General features: G+C 42.6%; 1 protein-coding gene across 1 annotated transcript in view; it reads right to left on the bottom strand.

Annotated features, from left to right (window-relative positions):
- ATAD5 (ATPase family AAA domain containing 5) overlaps positions 1-22430 on the bottom strand; it is a 58635-nt gene that overhangs the window by 15853 nt on the left and 20352 nt on the right. The window contains exons 6-14 of the mRNA XM_055131788.1: positions 22074-22155; positions 15234-15418; positions 11658-11815; positions 10192-10351; positions 9051-9377; positions 7469-7565; positions 4024-4103; positions 3606-3742; positions 3360-3510 (exon numbers count right to left, since the gene is read on the bottom strand). Coding sequence (XP_054987763.1) covers positions 3360-3510; positions 3606-3742; positions 4024-4103; positions 7469-7565; positions 9051-9377; positions 10192-10351; positions 11658-11815; positions 15234-15418; positions 22074-22155 — 1377 coding nt within the window. The remainder of the gene's footprint in view (positions 1-3359; positions 3511-3605; positions 3743-4023; positions 4104-7468; positions 7566-9050; positions 9378-10191; positions 10352-11657; positions 11816-15233; positions 15419-22073; positions 22156-22430) is intronic.

Here is a 22430-nt window from a genome sequence, read left to right as displayed (position 1 = left end):
TAATGTAATATGATGCCTAAGAAATGTTAATAATATAGGGCTGGAGTGATAGCACAGCACGTAGAGCGTTCGCCTTGCACGCAGCTGACCTGGGGTCGATTCCAAGCATCCATATGGTTCCCTGAGCGCTGCGAGGAGTAATTTTTGAGTGCAGAGCCAGGAGTAACCCCTGTGCATCTCCAGGTGTGACCCCAAAAAAGCAAAAAATAAAAAAGTAATAATAATGCCTGCTAATGTCTGCCTAAATAATGCAACATAACACCTAAATGTCTACCTAAATAATGCAATAAAATTAGTCCTGGACTAAATATAGTATGGTCCCACCAAAAAAATGATTTAATAGATTTGAAAATTACTGTTTCTTGTGCTGGAGCGATAGCACAGCGGGTAGGGCGTTTGCTTGCATGAGGCCGACCCGTGTTCGATTCCCAGAATCCCATATGGCCCCCTGAGCACCGCCAGGAAAAATTCCTGAGTGCAGAGCCAGGAGTAACCCCTGTGCATTGCCAGGTATGACCCAAAAAATCAAAAAAAAAAAAAAAAGAAAAGAAAATTACAATTTCTAGTAGGTGCATAGGTGCATATAAGTGCATGCCAGAATAAAGTTCAAGAACAGGGGCTGATCCTTTCAACCCCCCACCATGCCACTAATAAAAAAAAATTAAGTGTTAAAAAAAATTAAGTGTTTTATCTCTCTTTCCTCTCTTGTCATAATTAACTATGAACAAGGAAATAAAATGACAGGAAATGGGAGGAGCCATAAAATAATTGATCACCTGAATAATCAGGAGCAAACAGAAGATGTCTGGAGGAAGTAGCTTCCCTGTGGTAGGTGGAGAGGATAGTATGCCTTACACAACATTTCTTGATTAAAAGGAGCATTGTTCTATGAAACAATAAGCCCTGATAACCCATAAGAAGTGCCACACTATTGGGGAACACAGCAGACTACCAGTAGCTTTGGTAAGCCACTTGACCTTTGATTTTAGTTTCTTCATCAGTAAAGGACTCAGCTTAACCTTTCTGGATTTTTTTTGTGGGGGAGGGTGGCCACACACTGAGGGGAGTAAGGGTTTAGTTCGGCACTGCACTCAGGGATCATTCTGACAGTGCTCAGGGAACCATATGGAATGCTGGGGATTGAATCATGGTCAGCCACACGCAAGGCACTATATTATTGCTCTGGCCTAGCTTAACTATTTTAAGGACCATAATGTACCTATATTCTATGTTATAATCTTTTGTACTAAAATTTGTATCAAAATTTTGCCATTATACTTTACTGGAAAAATTAGGAATTAGATTTTCTTATATTGGATTATCTACTTTTGAGAAACTGTACTATTAACAAATCCAGTGGTAAAGTCAAAAAAAAGATGTTCATGTTTCTATATGTGGCTTTTAGTATATGAGATGCTGGTGACTAGGCTACCATTTTTATTCTAATTTTTCCACAGTACTAAGTTGTTGTTGTTGTTGTTGCTGCTGCTGCTGCTGCTGCTGTTGTTGTTGTTTGGGACTGTGTGTTTAGTGCTTTATGCTCATGGATCACTCCTGGCAGGGCTTGGAGTGTGGTGATGGGGACTGAACTTGAGTTGACCATCTGCAAAGCAATACTTTACTATTCTATCACTCTGTCCCTGAATCCTAACTTTTTAAGATGTATATTTTTTTAAGTGGGTGCTTGAAACATAGTATCATGCTGAAAGATAATGGGATAACATCGATATTAACATTTTAAGTCTCCATATAGTTTATGTATACCATATTTATAGTAATAGCAATAACAAATAGCCACTATTCCAGTAACTGTTTTAATTGCTTTATGTATAAAAGAAAATACGTAATCTCCACAATTCTATACAAATGATGCTATTATTATCACAGAAAATTGTATACTTTATGTTATAGTATTATATAAAATGGGGTTGTTTTATGTGTTTTGTTTTTCTTATAAGCTACAGTGTCAAAACAGAATAAATGAACAGATTCTGAAAAAAAAAAAAAAAAAAAAGAACGGGGGCTGAAGCAACAGTACAGCAAGTAAGGCATCTGCCTTGAACACAGCCAACTCAGGTTTGATTCCTAGCCTCCATAAGGTCCCCTGAGCCTGCAAGGAATAAGCCCTGAGAACTGTTGGCTGTGGCCCAAAAACAAATAAAGGAACAAAGTTTAAGAACAGCTGTAGGCAGGGCCTGGTAATAAGTCAGCTGCTGAGCACGGGCCCTGCAAACCTGAGGCTTGTGAGGCTTCGAGTTCACCCCCAGGCACCATCCTACATGCCCGAGTGGATCCCTACAGCTCGGCAGTGAGATCCCAACAAAGCCTGAGGATCTCTGGCACACGTACCTATGGTCACTGCAGTAAGGTTTACAAAGTCTGGAAACAACCAAATACCCAACAACAGATAAACAGATAAATGAATATGGGGTATAGACATAATGGAGTACTACTCGGCTACGAGCAAAGATGGAATCTTGCATTTTTTCCTATAACCTGAATGAAGTGAAGAGTCATGTTAAGAGCAGTGAGTCAGAAGGACAAAGATAAATACCGGATGATCTCAGTCATCACAGGTGGAGTAGAAAGAAACAGAGGGAAGGACAGACTGTGTTCAGTTGAAAAATAAAAAACTAAACCAAAAAACTCTAAGATTCTGCCTTGAGAGCAGAGTCTGCCAAGTGGGGAGGTGGAGGGAAATGGAGGAGCATGGAAGAAAAGGACGTAGGGACATAGGTGGAGGGATACTGACACTCTTGTGATGGGTGAGATACAGTAATACCGGACGCCAAAAACATCCGAAATATTAAAGCAATAATGGAATAGTATACTTCATCCATGAGCCTGCGAGTTTGATCCCTGGCACTGCCCCAACATGCTGAGTGCTGTCCTGGCAGCTCTGCTATTCAAGATCCCCGGTGTCACAGCAGAGGCACAATCACTGGTGAACATAAATGGGTGTGTGTGCCAAAAATAAAAAATGCGTGCAGCCTAGCAAGCACCAAAGATGTGAGCACTGCAACTGATAGCACGACCACATCAGTTCTTGGAATAACCATGAAGGGAAGTGGAAAATAGAAATAAATAAAACAATAGGGTCTGGAGCAACAGTACAGCGGGTATGGCGCTTGCCTTGCAAGCAGATGACCTGGGGTTTGATCTCTTGGCATCCCACATAGTCTCCTCAGCACTGCCAGCAGTAATTCTTGAGTGCAGAGCCAGGTAAATTGGAGGGAAGACCCATGTATATGTATAAGAAAAGATAAAAAACAAATAGCACCATGCTAGTTATCAAAATTACTTTCTGAGACAATTTTCCCTCCCAAAGAGTCATGACTGAAGGAAACTGATTTACTTACTTGGTGACTTGCCTGGGTTGTAGTTATTAAAAATACAAGGTTTTTGTGAGTTGACACCTTGTTTGTCCACTTGATGGGACTGGGTAGCTTCCTTCAGTTGAGACAGAATTTGCCTGCCATTGCGCTGAGAAGAAGCATTCACTTCAAATATCTGAAAGAAAAATACAGGGGCAAGAAAGGGAGGATGGCTTGCATTTTCCTGAAACGCCGCATGAATGATGACAGTGGTATTCTCCCCCAACTGACCTTGAATCCCAGCTCCTGAGCACATGCGTACACGGCAGCTGTCTTCCCCACCCCAGTCGGCCCTGTTATAAGCACAGTGTTGCAGAGGCGGGTGTCTTCGTCATCCGAGCTGCCTTTAAAATCCACATCGAACAGATCTGAAACACCATTTAAATGCACACAAAACATTCATTGTTTAAGCAATAATTCTGCCTCGCAAAACCCAAGGGTCCACATCCACAAACTTCTTACTGATAAATGCTAAAAACTTGACCTGGAATGTAGTGGAGCATATATATGCCTTGTATGAGTGAAGAAGCCCAAGTACAATTCCCAACACTGCACATACACATTATTATTATTATTATTATTATTATTTATTATTTTAACCCAATAACTCTACAAATGTTTAATGAAATAAGAAAAATGACTCAAATACCTTCCTGTTTTTCCTCCCTTCTTCCCTTCAAATTTTGTCTTTCTTCCAATTCAGCTCTTCTTTTCCAGTCCTTCAGCCAACTGACAAAAGAAAATAGATATTATTAAAAAATAATTCACAGAACATAGGTATTTCTTAAATTATAGATTAAATAATGCCTACAGGTAGTTAAGGTCTATTGTTAGTTCTTGAGTGCTTCATAGTACTTTGGAATCCACAGAAAAATAAATTGCCTTTATATGAGCATGAGTAATTTAAAGTAATTATGGCACAAAAAGGACTATGTGTTTTGACAGTTTATATGCAAAGATTTACGCTGCTCATACCAGATTTCAAAAGGAAAAGCCTAAAAGTACATGAGTATGAGAAAAGATACAATACTCACCTGAAACAAAAAACAAACAACAAACAAACAAAAAACCAGCAACTATGAATTCCTTGGGTAGACTACATCATGCCATGAAGGACATCATTATACATTCCTCATGTCACTACTTAAACTAAGTCTAACATACAAGGTAAAGTATAAACAGAAAGATTAAGTTCTAGTCTGAAACTCAACCACTCATCACTTTTAAATCACTTTTAAGTTCAGTTTGAATCACTTTCTAACCAGACAACCTAATAAATGGCTCAATCTCTATCGCTTATCTCTTTTTTTTTTAAAGTTATTGATTGATTGATTGATTGATTGCTTTTAGGGTCACACCCAGAGATGCACAAGGGTTACTCCTGGCTCTGCACTCAGGAATTACCCCTGGCAGTGCTCAGGGGACCGCATGGGATGCTGCGAATCGAACCTGGGTCAGCCGTATGCAAGGCAAATGCCCTACCCGCTGTGCTATTGCTCCAGCCCCATCTACCGCTTATCTCTGACATGAGGATAATGTGTCTACCTTCATGTATCGCTCTAAGGAGTAAATAAATGAGCTATGGGGTTAGGTGAGATGGTTCAAAGGGCTGGAGCACATGCAAGCAAGAAACCTGGGTTCTAGCATTGGCACCACTAGGTCCAGGGTGTGACTCCAAAACCAAAATAATACATCATCTACAACAATCAAGTCCTTAGAACACTGCCAGGTTCTAAATATTAATTATCATGGATTCAACACCTTACATGAGATCCTTGGGGCAAGATGAGTTTCAGAATTCAGGCATAATAGTACAAAGGCAATTTGGTGCACATACCACTTGTAATAACCCTAATGAAATTTGTGGCAGTTCCTTCAAAATCACTTTATATTTCTAGTTTAAAAAAAATTCATGGATCTGGGGCCGTAGCGATAGCACAGTGGGTAGGGCGTTTGCCTTGCATGCGGCCGACCCGGGTTCGATCCCCGGCATCCCATATGATCCCCCAAGCACTGCCAGGAGTAATTCCTGAGTACAAAGCCAGGAGTAACCCCTGAGTATCGCCGGGTGTGACCCAAAAAGCAAAAAAAAAAAACAAAACAAAACAAATTCATGGATGGGGGCTGGAGCGATAGCACAGCGGGTAGGGCGTTTGCCTTGCACGCGGCCGACCCGGGTTCTAATCCCAGCATCCCATATGGTCCCCTGAGCACCGCCAGGGGTAATTCCTGAGTGCAGAGCCAGGAGTAACCCCTGTGCATCGCCGAGTGTGACCCAAAAACCAAAAAAAAAAAAAAAAAAAAGAGGTGAAAAAAAAAATTCATGGAGGGCGCTGGAGCGATAGCACAGTGGGGAGGGCGTTTGCCTTGCACGCAGCCGACCCGGGTTCAATTCCCAGCATCCCATATGGTCCCCCAAGCACCACCAGGAGTAATTCCTGAGTGCATGAGCCAGGAGTAACCCCTGAGCATCACCAGGTGTGACCCAAAAAAGAAATAGAAAAAAAAAATTCATGAAGGCCAGAGGTAAGGACATCAGGTAAGGTACTAGCTTTGCAAGCAGCTGACTGGATTCAATCCCTAGCATCACACATGATCCCTTAAGCAACAGGAATGATCCCTGAGCACAGGGCCAGGAGTAAGCCCTGAGTACAACTAGGTGTAGGGGTATACTCCCCTTGCCAAATGTATGCTCCTGTCTCAATACAGACCGATACTCCCAATCAGTACCCGCCTGGACCACCTTCTCCCAATCCCACTGTGGGGTAGGAACTGATGCTGTGAAGGACAGCCTCTGCCTATTTTTGGTTTCTTTTGAGTCACACCCCCTGATGCCCAGGGCTTACTTTCACTCTGCATTCAAGGATCATTCCTGACTAGCTCGAAGGACCATATGGGGTGCCAGGAGTCACACCCAAACCAGATAAAGACCATATTAATTTTACATAATAAAGTTAATACTTTCTGTTTTCAAATCTTTTTGGAAGTGTAAACTGTTCCAAAAGCACTATAGACCTAAATTAATAGCAATATATCCTATTTATTAGAAAAAAGGAATATATGTATAAAAATTTTGGGGGGAGATTGAAGAGAGAGTACAGTGGGTAGTGGGTGTGCCTTGCAAACAACAAACCCAGACATGGTTCCCTGAGTATAGTTATGAGTGACCCCTGAGCACAAGGAGTAAGCCCTGAGCACAGCTGGTGAAAAACACAAAACAAAAAATATTTTTCTGGAAGGTTTTACATTTAAATAGTGGTAAAAGAGATTTAGTTCTTACTTTAAATGCATATATACATACATATGTATATATATATTTTGCTTTTTGGGTCACACCCAGCAATGCACAGAGGTTACTCCTGGCTCATGCACTCAGGAATTCCTCCTGATGGTGCTCAGGGGACCATATGGGATGCTGGGAATCGAACCTGGGTCGGCCGAGTGCAAGGCAAACGCCCTACTCGCTGTGCTATCGCTCCAGCCCCTAAGTGCATAATTTTTAAGAAAGATTTTTATCACACCTTATTTATAATTTCTGGATTTTAGTATTACTGTATCACTCACTGTCATCCCACTGCTCATCGATTTGCTCGAGCGGGCACCAGTAACATCTCCATTGTGAGACTTGGTGTTACTGTTTTTGGCATACCGAATATGCCAGAGTAGCTTGCCAGGCTCTGCTGTGTGAGCAGGATACTCTCAGTAGCTTGCTACGCTCTCTGAAAGGGGCAGAGGAATCGAACCCGGGTCGGCTGCATGCAAGGCAAACACTTTACCCGCTGTGCTATTGCTCCAGCTCGGATTTTAGTACAAATAAAATTAAAAAATAAAACAACTCATAAGGGCTGGAACACTAGTACAGCTGGTAGGGCATTTCCTTTGAATGTAGCCAACCTGGGTTCAACCCCCAGCATCCCATATGGTCCCCCCAGCACTGCCAGGAGCAATTCCTGAGTGCAGAGCCAGAAGTAACCTCTGAGCAGTGCTGGTATGACCCCAAAGCAATAAATTAGCAAATAAATAAATTTTAAAAAAAATTTTATGTGAGGTAACAATTCATGAACTATTTTTTATTTCTTACAAATTTTACCAACCTGTGTAACTTTTTTATAGCTAGCTCATTTCCTATGAGTTCACTGGCATTCTGAGGTTGATATTTTTCGGTCCAAAGGATATCTTCAGGTCCAGAATCTAAAGCAGAGAATATACATTAAAGAATGTGTTCATGATCCAGAGACACACGACTTTCAGGACCCAGCAGCTTGCTGCAGAGATTCCTCCTGCCACTTTCGCCGGGCCACTCCAGACGGGAGTAGGTGCTGTTCCTCCACCTGCCCCTTGGAATCCTGGCGGCCATCTTCTAGAATCCAACAAAAAGTCCAGGTACATGGTAGCAAAAGCAGCAAACGACAGGTCTCGAGGGACAAGGGAGAAGCCAGCTCTTCTCCCTCCGCTCGCCTGATAGAACTCTGGGATGACGCCCACAAACTGCCCCTAGCTACTTACTTCGCTTCTACACGGTCCAGAGATACACACGCATTGAATCTCAGGACCAAGCAGATCACTTCAGAGATATCTCCAGATCCAATTTATTAAAATTTTAGAATGTCTAGAGCTTTGGAATTATATGCTACCTATAACAAGCAATACAAAACAAATTGTCTAGCATTGTCTTTTCGGCAGGTTTGAGTGGTGGTGGGACTGGTGTTGAAATATTGAATGTAATCATAGTAGAGAGAGAGTATTGTGGAAATGACTTCCCTTGCCACACAGGCAAGGGAAGGTTTGAGGTGGGGGGAGTGGATACTGGGGATTTTTCTGGTGGAAACTGTGTATTGGTGAAGGAAGGGGTGATTGATCACTGCATGACCGAAACTCAAATATGAAAGCTTTGTAACTGTATCTCATGATGAATCAATAAAAAGGGGGAAAAAAAGAATGTGTTCATTGACACAGCATAAAAACTCAGATACTTGTATTACTGCTTCATAAAACAATTTATATCAGTATTTATATTTACAAAACACTAAGTAAGCAATTTCAAACCTTTTTTTTCCTTTTGGGTCATACCCGGCAATGCACAGGGGTTCCTCCTGGCTCTGCACTCAGGAATTACTCCTGGAGGTGCTCGGGGGACTATATGGGATGGTGGGAATTAAACCCAGGTTGGCCACGTGCAAGGCAAACGCCCTACTTGCTCTGCTATCGCTCTAGCCCCAAATTTCAAACTTTTTATTTGTAATTCTTCTCAACAGAGCTTTCCACTCTTAAAAACTAAGCAACATAAAGTCCATGACAAGTTTAAAAATGTATTTCAGGAGGCAAGGAAAATAGTTTAAGGGCCAAGCGGCTACACTTGTGTGCAGAAGGCCAGGTCTGATCCCCCAGAACAGTAAGCACTGCCAGGAATCACCGGTGATCAGATGTAGTCCTGGAGCAATACTGGGTGGAGCCCAAACCAAAATTAAGTACATAAAATAAAACTACATTAGGGGCCTGGGAGGAAGCTCACCATACAAGAACGTGAGATTTGCATGTGGGAGGCCCAGGTTCAATTCCTGGTACCACATGGTCCAAGAAGCAACCTCTCCACAACTACCCAGAACACCAGGAGTAGCCCAAGTATTCCCAAGGGCTGCCCAAAAACAAAGTCCTAGGACCACAGGAGAAACTTACCAGAAACAAAAGATACTTCTGAGATAGAGTCTTCATCATCTATTATCAGAATATCAGGATCTTCCACTGCTTCTGTTTCCTCTTTACATGTTGTGTTCAAAGCCGACTGCTTCTTCCTGGATGTTTTAGAGGATAGATCTTTGGAAGAATCAAGCTTTGTCCCAGCAGAAAAGCTTCTTTTGTCAAGTTCTTCTGAGTTCCCGTTCACCATTTTTGGACTTTCTGAACACTCATTTGGTTTCTTTCTTTTTGACTTATGACATTCGGTTCCCACTCTTTTTCTTTTAGTTTCTTTTTTTTTGACATCAGCCTCTAGATGTGAACTCTCTATTTGGAGAATCATAGAAATGTGTACTTATTAGAAATTGTTGACCCAGTCTTAACTGGGCTGAATAGTACAGGGCTTATGGTTGCAGTCAACCCAGTTTCAATTCCAGGCACTGCAGATGGTCCCAAGCACTACCAGGAATGACCCCTGATCACAAGAGCCAGGAGTAAGTCCTGAGCATAGCTGGTATGGTCCAACAACTCCCCAGTAGGAAGAAAAAAAATACACTTACCAATCAGCCAAAAAAAAAAAGTAATACTGCATAATCTTACTACCATTCCTAAATATTCTTATATATCAAAATAGTCTTTTTTGTTTGACTGGATTTTTGGGCTATACCTGGCAGTGCTCAGGGGTTACTCCTGACTCTGTACTAAGGAATCATTCTTGGTGGACTCAGAGGACCATATAGGATTCTGGGGATTGAATCCAAGTTGGCCACATACAGTCAACGCGAGCCTCACCAGGACTGATCCCTGAGCATAGGCAGAAATAAGCTGGGGCACAGCCAGGTGTGGACCACAAAACAAAAAATAATAAATCTCTAATACACTAAAAGGAAGCTGGGTATCTTCTTTGAACTGCCCTTTGTATGCGCCACATATGTAAGTTCCATTTATCTTACTCAGGTTTTCCTCAAATAATAACTTGAAAATAAGTATAGCTGTGTTTGGGCTTGCATCTCTAGAACTTGGTAAGGGTTAACAAAGTACTATACATCAGTTGAATAATCCTCCCAGCCAAGAGTCAACAACTAAGTTTTAGTTTTCAAAAACCAAAATGTCCACATAAATAATACCAATTGCCAGTAACCTTGTTTAAGATGAATCTCAGGAAGTGCCTGATGCTCAGCCCTTTTTTTCAATAGCAAAGAAAAATATTTCTTCAAAGGAAATTCAGGATTTGACCACCGAATTTCTTCCAGCAAAAGATTTCTAATTTCTTCAGTTAAGTCTTTCCTTCTCCCCATTAACTGTAATAAAAAACAAAATGTTGAATATCAGACCGATGTTATTTATTATGAGTAATTACAGTACTACCTGTTAGCTGTGATAAGTCAATACCAGTGTAGGAATAACTTTAGTTACTAAATACAACCATGAGGGCAAAACTGGCATTTGCATAGCTTTTGAAAGACTTAATTCGTTTTTATTCTCTCTCATTATTATACTTCACACATTTATTGTAGCAAATTGTAAAGTATCTAAATGTGCTATAAAATTTAATATTCTTTTGAAATTAACGATCATTAGTTCTTTTATCAGGAGGCAAAGGAGACAGGGTGGGCCATACCCAGTCACGCTGAGGGCTTCCTCCTGGCACTAGTTAGGGGTCACTCCTAACATGCATGGGGAACCAGTTAGGGTGCCGGGGATCAAATCCAGATCAGCTGCATGCAGAGCAAGTACCTTACATGCTGTACTCTCTTCAACCTCATTTATTCTTAAGACTTGTTTCTGGTTTTGTAATTGCTGTTTTGGGGCCATACTCAACAATGCTCAGGGGTTACTCCAGGCTCTGCACACAAAAATCACTACTGGCAGTGCTCAGGGAATCATATGAGATGGCAGGGAATGATCATGGGTCAGCTGCATGGGAAGTAAATGCTCTACTTGCTGTACTATCTTTCTGGCTCTGCTTAAGATATTTTTAAAGTTTTAGGAGTATTTAGGAGCCTGAGAGATGGTACAGCAAGTAGAGCGTTTCCCTTGTAAACAGACAACCCAGGTTCAACCTCTGATATCTTACATGGTCCCCTGATATCTTACATGGTCCCCTGATATCTTACATGGTCCCTACAAGCACCACCAGTAGTGATTCCTGAGTGCAGAGTCAGGAATAACCCCTGAGCATCACCATGCACCATGTGTGGCCCGAACAACCCACCTCCCATCCCCCAAATTAGACTCCTAGAGAGAGCTAAGTGTACACTAAAAAAGTAAATATCTATCTTTGGGAGAGAGTATAGAAGTTAAAGCACTTTGTTTGCAAAGTGTCAAACCCCTGTATAATACAGCACCTAAGGTCTGTATGCTTAGGAATGACCTAAGGTCATTCCTGAGCACAGAGCTCATATACTCACTAAGCACCACTGTGGGTGATATGAACCAAACTCTTCCTCAGCCACCCTTCCCCACTGCCCCACCCCCAACACACATACACACACACACACACACACACACACACACACACACAGACACACAAACTGATCTTCATTGGTTTTATCCCCTAAAAGTTGTGGAAGAATCATCCCAAGGAGTGCATTTTCCAATACTTACCTCAATAGCAGATTTCTTTATTTTTGAATTTGAATTCAATGTTGAAAATTCACCAAGAGCCATAACACATTTTGAGATATCCATTATTTTTGTATTCTGTTCCTTAAGTTTAGTTAAGAGAGGACAAGTGGGCGATTTCAAATGCCACAAATGACATCCTAAAAAGAAAAAGAAAAAACATCTTACTGTCATTCACAAGCTATCTATTCATTCACTGAATGCCAAGCATGTAAATATGAAAGGACTTGACAAATTACCACGTAGCATAATAAATGCAAAAGTACCAACCCTGAATGAGTACAGAGAATAAAATCTTAACCCCAAACAGTAAAAATTAATTTTAAAATATTTTTATTTAATTAAAAAATTAATTAAAATTATCTACTCACCCCTCCCAATTCCTAAAAATAAAAAAATACTAGCAAACTCTCAAGTGAGCCTTGCTACCCAGTGTTAAAATTTCAAGGGCACTTAGCACACTGGTTTAAGGTTTAAAGCTTAAACTCTGAAGAAAGACCTGGATCTTATGAGCTATGTGAATATGAGCAAGACCCCAAACCTGAATTTCTTTATTTTTTAAGTATGGGTGATACCAGAACAAATTCTAAGAGTTGTTGCTGGGATTGCATTAACTCTGCATATGAAGTAATCAGAATTCCTGACAAGAATAAGCATTCAATTCTTCTTTTTGCTTTTTTAGGTCGGTCACACCAGGTGATACTCAGGAGTCACTCCTGGCTCTGCACTCAGAAATTACTCCTGGCAGTGCTCAAGGGACCATATAAAATGCCAGGGATCAAATCCAGGTCGGCTGTGTGCAAAGCAAATGCCCTATCTGCTGTACTATAGCTCCGGCCCAATTCCTCTTCACTTTAATGTTGACGCAGAGAAACTCATCCTGCTAACCTCATTTGCTCATACGTACATAGATTTTTTAGCTCACTCCTATAAAAATGGGCTTATCAAAATTACAAGGGAAAAGCATGACTAATTTCTAAACTGAAAGTACAGGGTTGGAGCAAAAGATAGCACCGATGTTGCTTGCCTAAATGTGGTCAACACAGGTTTGATTCCCAGCATCAGTATGGCTCCCTAACCTTGCCAGGAGTGATACCCGAGTACAGAGAGAGCCAGTAACCCCTGAGCACTGCTGGGTGTGGCCCAAAACCAAAAACATAAAAAATAGTTAAAATTGGGACCAGAGAGACAATACAGAGGGAAAAGTATTTGCTTGCAAACAGCCAACCTGGGTTTGACTCCCTAGCACTCCATATGGTTACCTGAGCACTGCCAAGAGAGATTCCTGAGTGCAAAGCCAGGAGTAAGTCCTACCCATCACCAGGTATGATCCCCCCCAAAAAAAGCAATAAAGCAACAAAGCAACAAAAGGAAACAGTTAAAACATTCTGGCTCCTTGATCTTTGACTCAAGCCTCCAGAGCAGCTGGATTCATGGACACCTCCTGAGGAGTAAAACCTGGGAGGTGATGGGGGTAGAACTAGGTCTTCAAGGATCATGGCGCCCTCCTCTGCTCTTCCTTTGGTATCAGTCACTCTGGGAGAACCAGCCACAAACAAGGACACACAGGCGGCCCCAAGGAAGGTCACAAATTGACAACCAAGGCCTCCTGCCAGCTGTCACGGGCATGAGACCTCTCAGAAGCATATTCTCCAGGCCAGGTCAAGCCTTCAGGACAATGCATCCTGGTGATCAACCATGAGCCACCCCACTTAGCTGTGTCACTCCCAGAATCCCAACTCTCAGAAACAGCGAGACGGAAAGCCTCTGCTGTATGAAGTCACTGCACTGGGGAGGAGCGTGTTCTGATCACCAGTCGTGCTGATTTCTCAGTAAAGGGAGGTTCACGGGGTCTGAGGAGAACATGCCCCAGCTGGAAAGGGTCTTTCCAAGGATCTCCTTCCCTCTCCCTTGCCAAGGCCTAGTGTATGGGTTTGTGAACGTCTGGTGTATGGGTTTGTGACGAGGCTAGACAACCTGGCCTGGGCTTCCCTGCATTTCAGGCTATGTGTCTCAGTGCTGGCAGAGGAGATGTAAGCAGAAGCTGATGAAGTTTCTCTGAGGAAGCTTTAAAGGAGATGAACTGGGGACTGGGACCATGGCTCAGTGATCAAGTACGTGCCTCGCATGTATGAGGCCCTAAATCCCAGCCCAGGTACTGCAAAATAAAAAATGAAAGCTGGCAAACACCTTCTTCTGCCAAAGAAAATATAACTGGAAAATGCTATACAAAGTGAGATAGGTAGTATAGCAGCTAAGGCACGTGCCTTGCATGCTCATGGCCAACCCAAGTTTGGTCCTGGCCCTGCAGAGTCCCAAATCCTACTTAGAAATGTCTCTGAGGACAGAACCAGGAACAAGTCCTGAGCATCATCGGGGTTACTAAAAAATCAACTTTTTTTTTTTAAAGAAGAAGAAGAAGAAGAGGAGGAGGAGGAAGAAGAGGAAGAGGAGAGTGAAGAAGAGGAAGAAGAAAAGGAAGAAGAAGAGGGGCTGGAGTGATAGCACAACGGGTAGGGCGTTTGCCTTGCACGAGGCTGATCCGGGTTCGATTCCCAGTATCCTATATGGCGGTGGAGGGGTGGAGGAAGAAGGAGGAAGAGGAGGAGGAAGGAAAAGGAGGAGGAAGAGAAGAAGGAGAAGAAGGAAAAGAAGAAGAGGAGGAGAAGGAGGAAAGAGGAGGAGGAGAAGAGGGGGAGAGAGGAGAGAGAGTGTGGGACAGGAGAGAATGCAAGAAACTGAGCACATGTTCAGCACACAGGAGGTCTGGGTCCTAGTCCTGTCCATAGCACAGCCAGGAGCAACCTCCTAGACAGATGCATAAGGAGCCCTGACATCACCAGGTATGGCCCATAACCGAAAATCAAACACATTCTCACTAAAATCAATATAAAAGGGCTGAAGAGATAGTATAGTGAGTTAGGCTCTTGTCTTCCATGCGGCGAACTCAGGTTTAATTCCCTGTACCCCAAAAAATCCCGGAAGCACTGCCAGGCATAGATCCCTGAGCACAGATCCAGGAGTAAGCCATGAGCACTGCTAGGTGTGGCCCCCAAACAGAAACTAACTAAGAAAATGACAATAAAAATTATACATCATGGGGCCGGAGAGATAGCACAGCAGGTAGGGCTATTTGCCTTGCATGTGGCTGACCCAGGTTCAATCCCTGACACCCCACATGGTTCCTTGAGCAACACCAGGAGGGATCCCTGATTATAAAACCAGAAGTATGCCCTGAGCACTGCAGACTGTGGTTAAAAAAAAAAAAAAAAAAAAACAGAAAAAAAAGACATTAATCTTAGCCTCATCCTAAAGTACAAACATAGGAGCGGGAGCAATAGCACAGCAGGTAGGGCATTTGCCTTGCACTCGCCAACCCAGGTTCGATTCCCAGCATCCCATATGGTCCCCTGAGCACTGCCAAGAGTAATTCCTGAGTGCATGAGCCAGGAGTAAACCCTGTGCATCGCTGGGTGTGACCCAAAAAGCAAATAAATAAATAAATAAGTAAATAAAATAAAAGCAAATGAAGACTCAACAGCCATAAATCAAACTTACCATCTTCTTTCTGTTGAACATGAACGACTCTCTGGAAACTGGTACTTGCAGCTTCATACACATCTAATGCAGCTGCTTTCTTTGCGATTTGTCGTTTCAACAAATCTGGCAGACCACTCATCAGAAACTCACGCTTTGCTTTGAACTGCATGTCACAATCCTGAGATTTTTCAGATGTATCTTGACTTTTGAGAAAATGTGAGAAAGGACAGCCAAGTTATAGATACATTTAGAATACTTCTTCATTTAATTTGAAAATATTTAATTGGCTGTGTTAGCTTATCAGAGTTAAAAATTAAATAAAATTACTGACTTGAAGAACAGTCACCAAGATGTTACCAAAGAGATTTTTTTTCCTCTTTGCCATTTGTTTTCTTTTTCATCTTTTAGTGGGAGGACCCCCAGAAGTTTGAGGCTACACCCAGATGTACTTAAGAGGTTATTCCTGGCGCTCTGTTCAGGAATAACCCCAGGAGTGCTCAGTGGGCCATAAGCATTGTCAAGGATCAAATCTAAAACCCGTGCATGTAAGGCAAGTACCTTGACCCTGTACTCTATCCCTGTTCTTTCAGTTTTTGTTTGGGGGTTGTGAGGTGCATGATGGGATTTAGGTCACAGCAGCTGATGCTCAGGGATCACTCTGGTGGTGCTTGGGGGACCATATGTGGTACAAGGGAAGGAGCATTTGTCAGCCACATGCAATGCAAGTGCCTTAACCCCTATATTATTTCTCTAGCCCCACATAGTTTAATTTTTTAATACAGGCATTTATATTCTAAGCACAAAATAAGACTTGTGAGATTTTATATACACATATATATTAAATATACACATTGTTATATATAAAACTCTGCTCTTTCTCTCTATATATACATAGATGTAAATTATATATGTATAGGTCATACTGGCAATGCTCAGGAATCACACCTAGCAGTGCTTGGGTGTTAATTTGTAATGCCTGGGACCATTCAGCCAAGTGTAAGGCAGGAGCCTAAGCTGCTGTATTATCTCTCTGATCCAAATTTATTTATTTTTACTGCTATGAAGGTCATACCTGGCTATGTTCAGGGCCAGAAGTGATGGAGCAGCAGAGATCAGGTGGCTGGAATTGAATCCAGGGCTTCACACATGCAAAACATACACTCTATGCCACTTACACCACTTTTCCTGCCTAAAAGTTCTATGCTTCTTTTTTTTTTTTGTCTTTGGACCACACCCGGTGGTACAGAGGACTTATCTGGCTATGTACTTAGGGATCACTCTTGATGGGGCTCAGGAGACCATATCGGGGGCTGGGGATAAAAGTTGGCTTGGTTGTGTGCAAGGCAAGTGCCCTACCTGCTGTACTATAGCCCCAAGTTATATATTTCAGATGGATGTGCTAGGTCTGAAGAGATAGTACAGTGGGAAGTGTGCTTGCTTGCATGCAGCTGACCCAGGTTCAATCCCTGACAACCCACATGGTTCTGAGGTAGGAGGGTCCCTATGCACAGAGCCTGAGGTAAGCCTTGAGCACCACCTGGTGTGGCCTAAAAACAAACAAACAACAACAAAAAAACCCACAGTGACCAGAGAGATTGTATAGTGGCTAGGGCACCTGCCTTGTACCACATCTGGTTCAATCCCCAGCACCACATATAGTTCCCCAAGCCTAACAGGAGTGATCCCTAAACTGACAAGAGTAAGCCAACTGTGGCCCAAAAAAGAAGGATAAACAAATTGTGGTTGGCCATACAACTCTTGATAACAGCATACATTCTAGGAAATGAGAAATGTGTGGTTAGGCATGCTGTCTTTGTAAGAATAACCCAGAATGCAAGCCCATAAATCTAGACGGTATGCTTACTATACACCTAGGGTATGTGGCACAGAGCAGTGGTTTTCATCAGCTGGTCTGCAGACTAGTGCCAGTCCACAAGCATGGAAGATGAAAACTTACTGGTATAGACTACTAGGACCTGGTCATCCTGGTCCAACACTGCCCAACACTGCTAACACATGACTGTATGATCATCATACAATGAAAACTATTGGGCGCGCCACAGCTTGGAAGCTAATCTCAGGTGCTGGGGGAAAAGGCAGCTGGAATAGAGAAGGGACCCTAAGTAAATGATGGTTGGAGAGCTTGCTCGGGATGGTAGATGCGGCCTGAAAGTAGACTATGAACCAAACATGATGGCCGCGCAGGACCTGTATTGCAAACCATAACACCCAAAAGGAGAGACAGAGGAAGAGGGAATGTGCCTGCCACAGAGGCAGGGGAGCAGGAAGAAGTGGCGGTGGTGGGAGAGATATTGGAAACATTGGTGATGGAGAATGGGCACGAGTGGAGGGATGGGTACTCGAACATTGTATGACCAAAACATAATCATGCAGGTTTGTAAGTATGTAACTATATTTCATGGTGATTCATTAAAATTAAAAAAAAGAGGGGCTGGAGTGATAGCGCAGCGGGTAAGGCATTTGCCTTACATGTGGCTGACCCAGGTTCGATTCCCAGCATCCCATATGGTCCCCTGAGCACCGCCAGGAGTAATTCCTGAGTGCATGAGCCAGGAGTAACCCCTGTGCATTGCCAGGTGTGACCCAAAAAGAAAAAAAAAAAAAGAAAAGAAAACTATTGGGAAACAACAAAGAACAGACTGAGATTAGATCACCTTAACAAGAGAAGCCAGTGTACCTTCTGAACAATTTAATTTCTGATACTCTAGAAAAAGCAAACTTATCTGTATTAACAGAAAGCAGATGAGGTTACACAGAATAGGTAGTGAGAAGTAGTTGTTAACTATAAGAAGCTCACATCAGCTATCTTGTATGGTAAATGTCCTATTTCTTTATCAAGTCATCACAGAAATGTACATTTGTTAAACCTCCATCTGTTTACTTAATATGAGTATATATGATTGTATACTTAAAATGAGTGTTATATGAATGCATACTATGTCTAAAATAATACTAATATATTAAAAAATGTATCCTTTGGGGCCAGAGTGATAGTACAGCAGGTAGGGTGCTTGCCTTGCATTCAACCAGCCAGAGTTTGAGCCCTGGCATTCTATATGGTCACCCTGAGCACCTGAGCCCACCAGGAGTGACCCCCAAATACAGAGCCAGGAATAAACTCTGAGCATCAGCAGAGCTGTGACCCATAAACCCAAAAAAAAGAGAAGTTTCTTTTTATATTGAGTAATAGCAGGAAAGAAATATATAAAGCATAGGGGCTAAAAAGATTACACAGGGTTAAGGGGCTTGGCCTGCATGTGGCTGAAGCCAGTTCAAACCCAGCCTGAATACAGCCCTCTGCGGCACCGTGGGGATCACTATTGAGCACAGAGCCAGAAACAGCTGCTGAGCACTGCCAAATATGACCCACCAAATTTAATTAAATAATAAAGCAATAAAGCAAGCAAGTAAGCAAGCAAAAAAAAAAAAAACCAACAAAAAACAACCCTAGTCTGGTACAATCTGGTATGAACAAACAAAAAACCAAAATAAAACAAAAACCCACATTACGGGCTGGAGAGATGACATGGGTTGGATCCTAGTACCACACAGCCTCACAGCAACACTGGGCAGGACCCTGAGTACAGACTCAAGAATAGCTCCCATCGGGGCCAGGGTTGCCCAAACCCACCCCCCAAAGAACCAGTAGTAACAGAAATTAAACTAACTGATCTGTAACAGGAATAAGAATACTGGTAACCAGTGGTACTCAGGTGCTATTCCCAGCTCAGTGCTCAGGAGTCACTCCCAGTGGTGCTCAGAGGACCATATGTGGTGCCAGAGATTGTACCCAGACCTCCTGCATGCAAAAGATAGGCTCTATCCCATCTGACCCAGCAACATCACTGCTGGGAATATATCCCAGAGAAGCTAAAAAGTATAGTTGAAATGACATCTGCACTTATATGTTCATTGCAGCACTGTTTACAATAGCCAGAATCTGGAAAAAACCTGAGTGCCCTAGAACAGATGACTGGTTGAAGAAACTTTGGTACATCTATACAATGGAATACTATGCAGCTGTTAGAAAAAAGGAGGTCATGAATTTTGCGTATAAGTGTTTTTTTTTGTTTTTTTTTTTTCTTTTTGGGTCACACCCGGCGATGCACAGGGGTTACTCCTGGTTCTACACTCAGGAATTACTCCTGGCAGTGCTCAGGGGACCATATGGGATGCTGGGATTCCAACCCGGGTCGGCCGCGTGCAAGGCAAACGCCCTACCCGCTGTGCTATCGCTCCAGCCCCGAATTTTGCGTATAAGTGGATCGGCATGGAAAGTATCATGCTAAGTGAAATGAGTCAGAAAGAGAAAGACAGACATAGAAAGATTGCACTCATCTGTGGAATATAGAATAAAAGAGTAGGAGACTAACACCCAAGAATAGAAGAATAGTAGAAATAAGTACCAGGAAGGAGGTTGATTCCATGGCTTGGAAGCTGGCCTCACGTTCTGGGGAGAGGGCAACTCAGAGACGGGATCACCAAGTATAATGCGGTCGGAGGCCATGAGGGGGAAGGGTGATGAGGGCTGAATGTGGACTAGAGACTGAACACAGTGGCTACTCAACACCTCTATTGCGAACCACAACACCTAATTAGAGAGAGAGAACAAAAGGAAATGCCCTGCCACAGTGGCAGGGTGGGGTGGGGGGAGTTGGGATTGGGGAGGGGGGGAGGGATGTTGGGTTTACCCGTGATGGAGAATGGGCACTGGTGAAGGGATGGGTTCTCAAACTTTGTATGGGGGAAACATGAGCACAAAAATGTATAAATCTGTAACTGTACCCTCATGGTGATTCACTAATTAAAAATATATAAATTAATTTAAAAAATAATAATAATTTAAAAAATTTTTTAAAAAAAAGATAGGCTCTAGTCAACAGAGCCATTTCTTTGACTCCAGTCATGGTAACCTTTTATTGTGGCAGTGGAGGGAATTTAAAAGAAATAAAGCATCTTCAGGTCATGCCTGGACTCCGGTATCCACGATAATCCTCCATTCCATTCTTTTTTTGTTTTTTTTGTTTGTTTGTTTGTTTTTGTTTTTGGGTCACACCCGGCAATGCACAGGGGTTACTCCTGGCTCTTCACTCAGGAATTACCCCTGGCGGTGCTCAGGGGACCATATGGGATGCTGGGATTAGAACCCGGGTCGGCCGCGTGCAAGGCAAACGCCCTACCCGCTGTGCTATTGCTCCAGCCCCACCATTCCATTCTTGAGGCAACAAATTAAACCAGGCTCAAAGCAACAGTACAGCAGGGGTGGCGCTTGCCTTGAGTGTGGTTGACCTAGGTTCAATCTCTACCACCCCAGATGATCTGCCCAGCATTGCCAGGCAAGAGTAAACTGGCCCCCACAAAATTTTATTTAATCAAAAAAATAAAACAATAATCCAACTGTCATGTTAAACTTTCCAAACACAGCAGTTGAAACTTAACTAACTGGGGGCTGGAGCGATAGCACAGCAGGTAGGGCGTTTGCCTTGCACGAGGCTGACCCGGGTTCGATTCCCAGCATCCCATATGGTCCCCTGAGCACCGCCAGGAGTAACCCCTGTGCATCGCCAGGTGTGACCCAAAAAGCAAAAAAAAAAAAAAAAAAAAAAAACCTTAACTAACTGATTTTAACACTTTTTTTTTTTTTTTGGTGGGGTGGGCCACATCCAGAGGGGCTCTGGGGTTACTCCTAGCTCTGCACTCAAGAAACTACTATTGGCAGTGCACAGGAAACCATACGGGATGCTGAGAATCAAACCCAGGTCGGCAGTGCGCAAGGTAAACGCCCTACATGCTGTACTACTTCTCCGACCATGCCTTTATTACTCTTGACATAGTGACCAAATTCTTTCACTTGGCCTGAAGGTCCTACAAGGGCTGGCACCCCTTTCCAGCTTCATCGCACACACCTATCACCCCCGATCTCTCTGCCCACATCCTAGGAGAATCCTTCCTCCTGTTGTATAGTCCATGCTGCTCACATCTTCGGGGCCTTTGGACAGAGGGTCCCCTCCTCAACTGTTCCCCTGGAACAACTCATCTTTCAGCTCAAATGTCATTTCCTTAGTGCAGTCTCTCTATGCTACCTCAAATCTATTTACTTCAAATGGTGAGGTGCCAGAGAGATAGTACAGCAGAAAGGATATTTGCCCTGCACACAGCTGACCTGTTCCAATCCCTGACATCCCATATGGTCCCCCAAGTATCATCAGGAGTAATTACTGAGTGCAGTGCCAGGAGTAATCCCTGAGCATTGCCAGGTGTGCCTGCCAACAAAAAAAGAAAAGAAAAAGAAAAAGAAAACAACAAAAAAAAGAACAATGAATTCCTCTCCTCAGCACAACAGCAATATTTTTTGTTGTTTTGGGGCACACCCAGCGGGGTTCAGGGCTTACCACTAGCTCAGGGATCACTCCTGGCAGGGCTCATGGGACCACATGGGAATGAAACCTTGAGGAGTCAGGTGTAAGCCACTACTACTAACTCTCCTCAACTATGATTTGTTGCTTTTTATCCTCCTGAGGATAAGGCGTGTATCTTGTTTGTTATCCCTTAATACTCTTAATAGTAAAAAAAATAGTTATTTAAATATTGAGATTTAGCTTACAGCCAAATTTTTGGTATTTGTCTGCTAATTTTTCCAACTATTTTGTCTAGATATGGCAGAAAATGTTCAGAAAAGATCAAGATCTTCAAGTTGCAATTGTACATTATAGATATCATCTTTAAAATGGACTTTTGAAGCTTCACATAATATATACCTCTTATCAAAGTAAATGACTAAGCAGAATATACATTCAATAAAACACTTTGGCATTTAAGTATTTATATTGGACTGACCTGTTTTCATCAAAACCAAGAACAGGATCAGCTGTTTTTTGAGACTTCCTGGTTACAAATAAAGGAGCAACTTTCATTTTTCCTTAGAAAAAAGAGCACATAAGTTAGTATCAATGTTTATCAAAAAAAAGTTAGTATCAATGTTTATCATCTCCATTGTAGCTACTTTCAAAATTACATTTTTTAAATAAAAATTCTTGGGGGCCAGAGGAATTTGCACAGGGGTCAGAAGTGCACACCTTGCATGTACAAGTACAATCCAGAATCAAACTCTAGCACATAACCCCTTAGCAACTATGGGAGCAACGCAGGCAACCACCAGGTGTAGCTCTTGAGTATCGAGAATCACTAGGAGTA

The sequence above is a fragment of the Sorex araneus genome, chromosome 3 (genome assembly GCF_027595985.1).
Source record: "Sorex araneus isolate mSorAra2 chromosome 3, mSorAra2.pri, whole genome shotgun sequence".
In the NCBI taxonomy this organism is placed as follows: domain Eukaryota; kingdom Metazoa; phylum Chordata; class Mammalia; order Eulipotyphla; family Soricidae; genus Sorex; species Sorex araneus.
The sequence above is the reverse complement of the archived record's forward strand: the minus strand, read 5'-3'. Positions and strand labels throughout refer to the sequence as shown.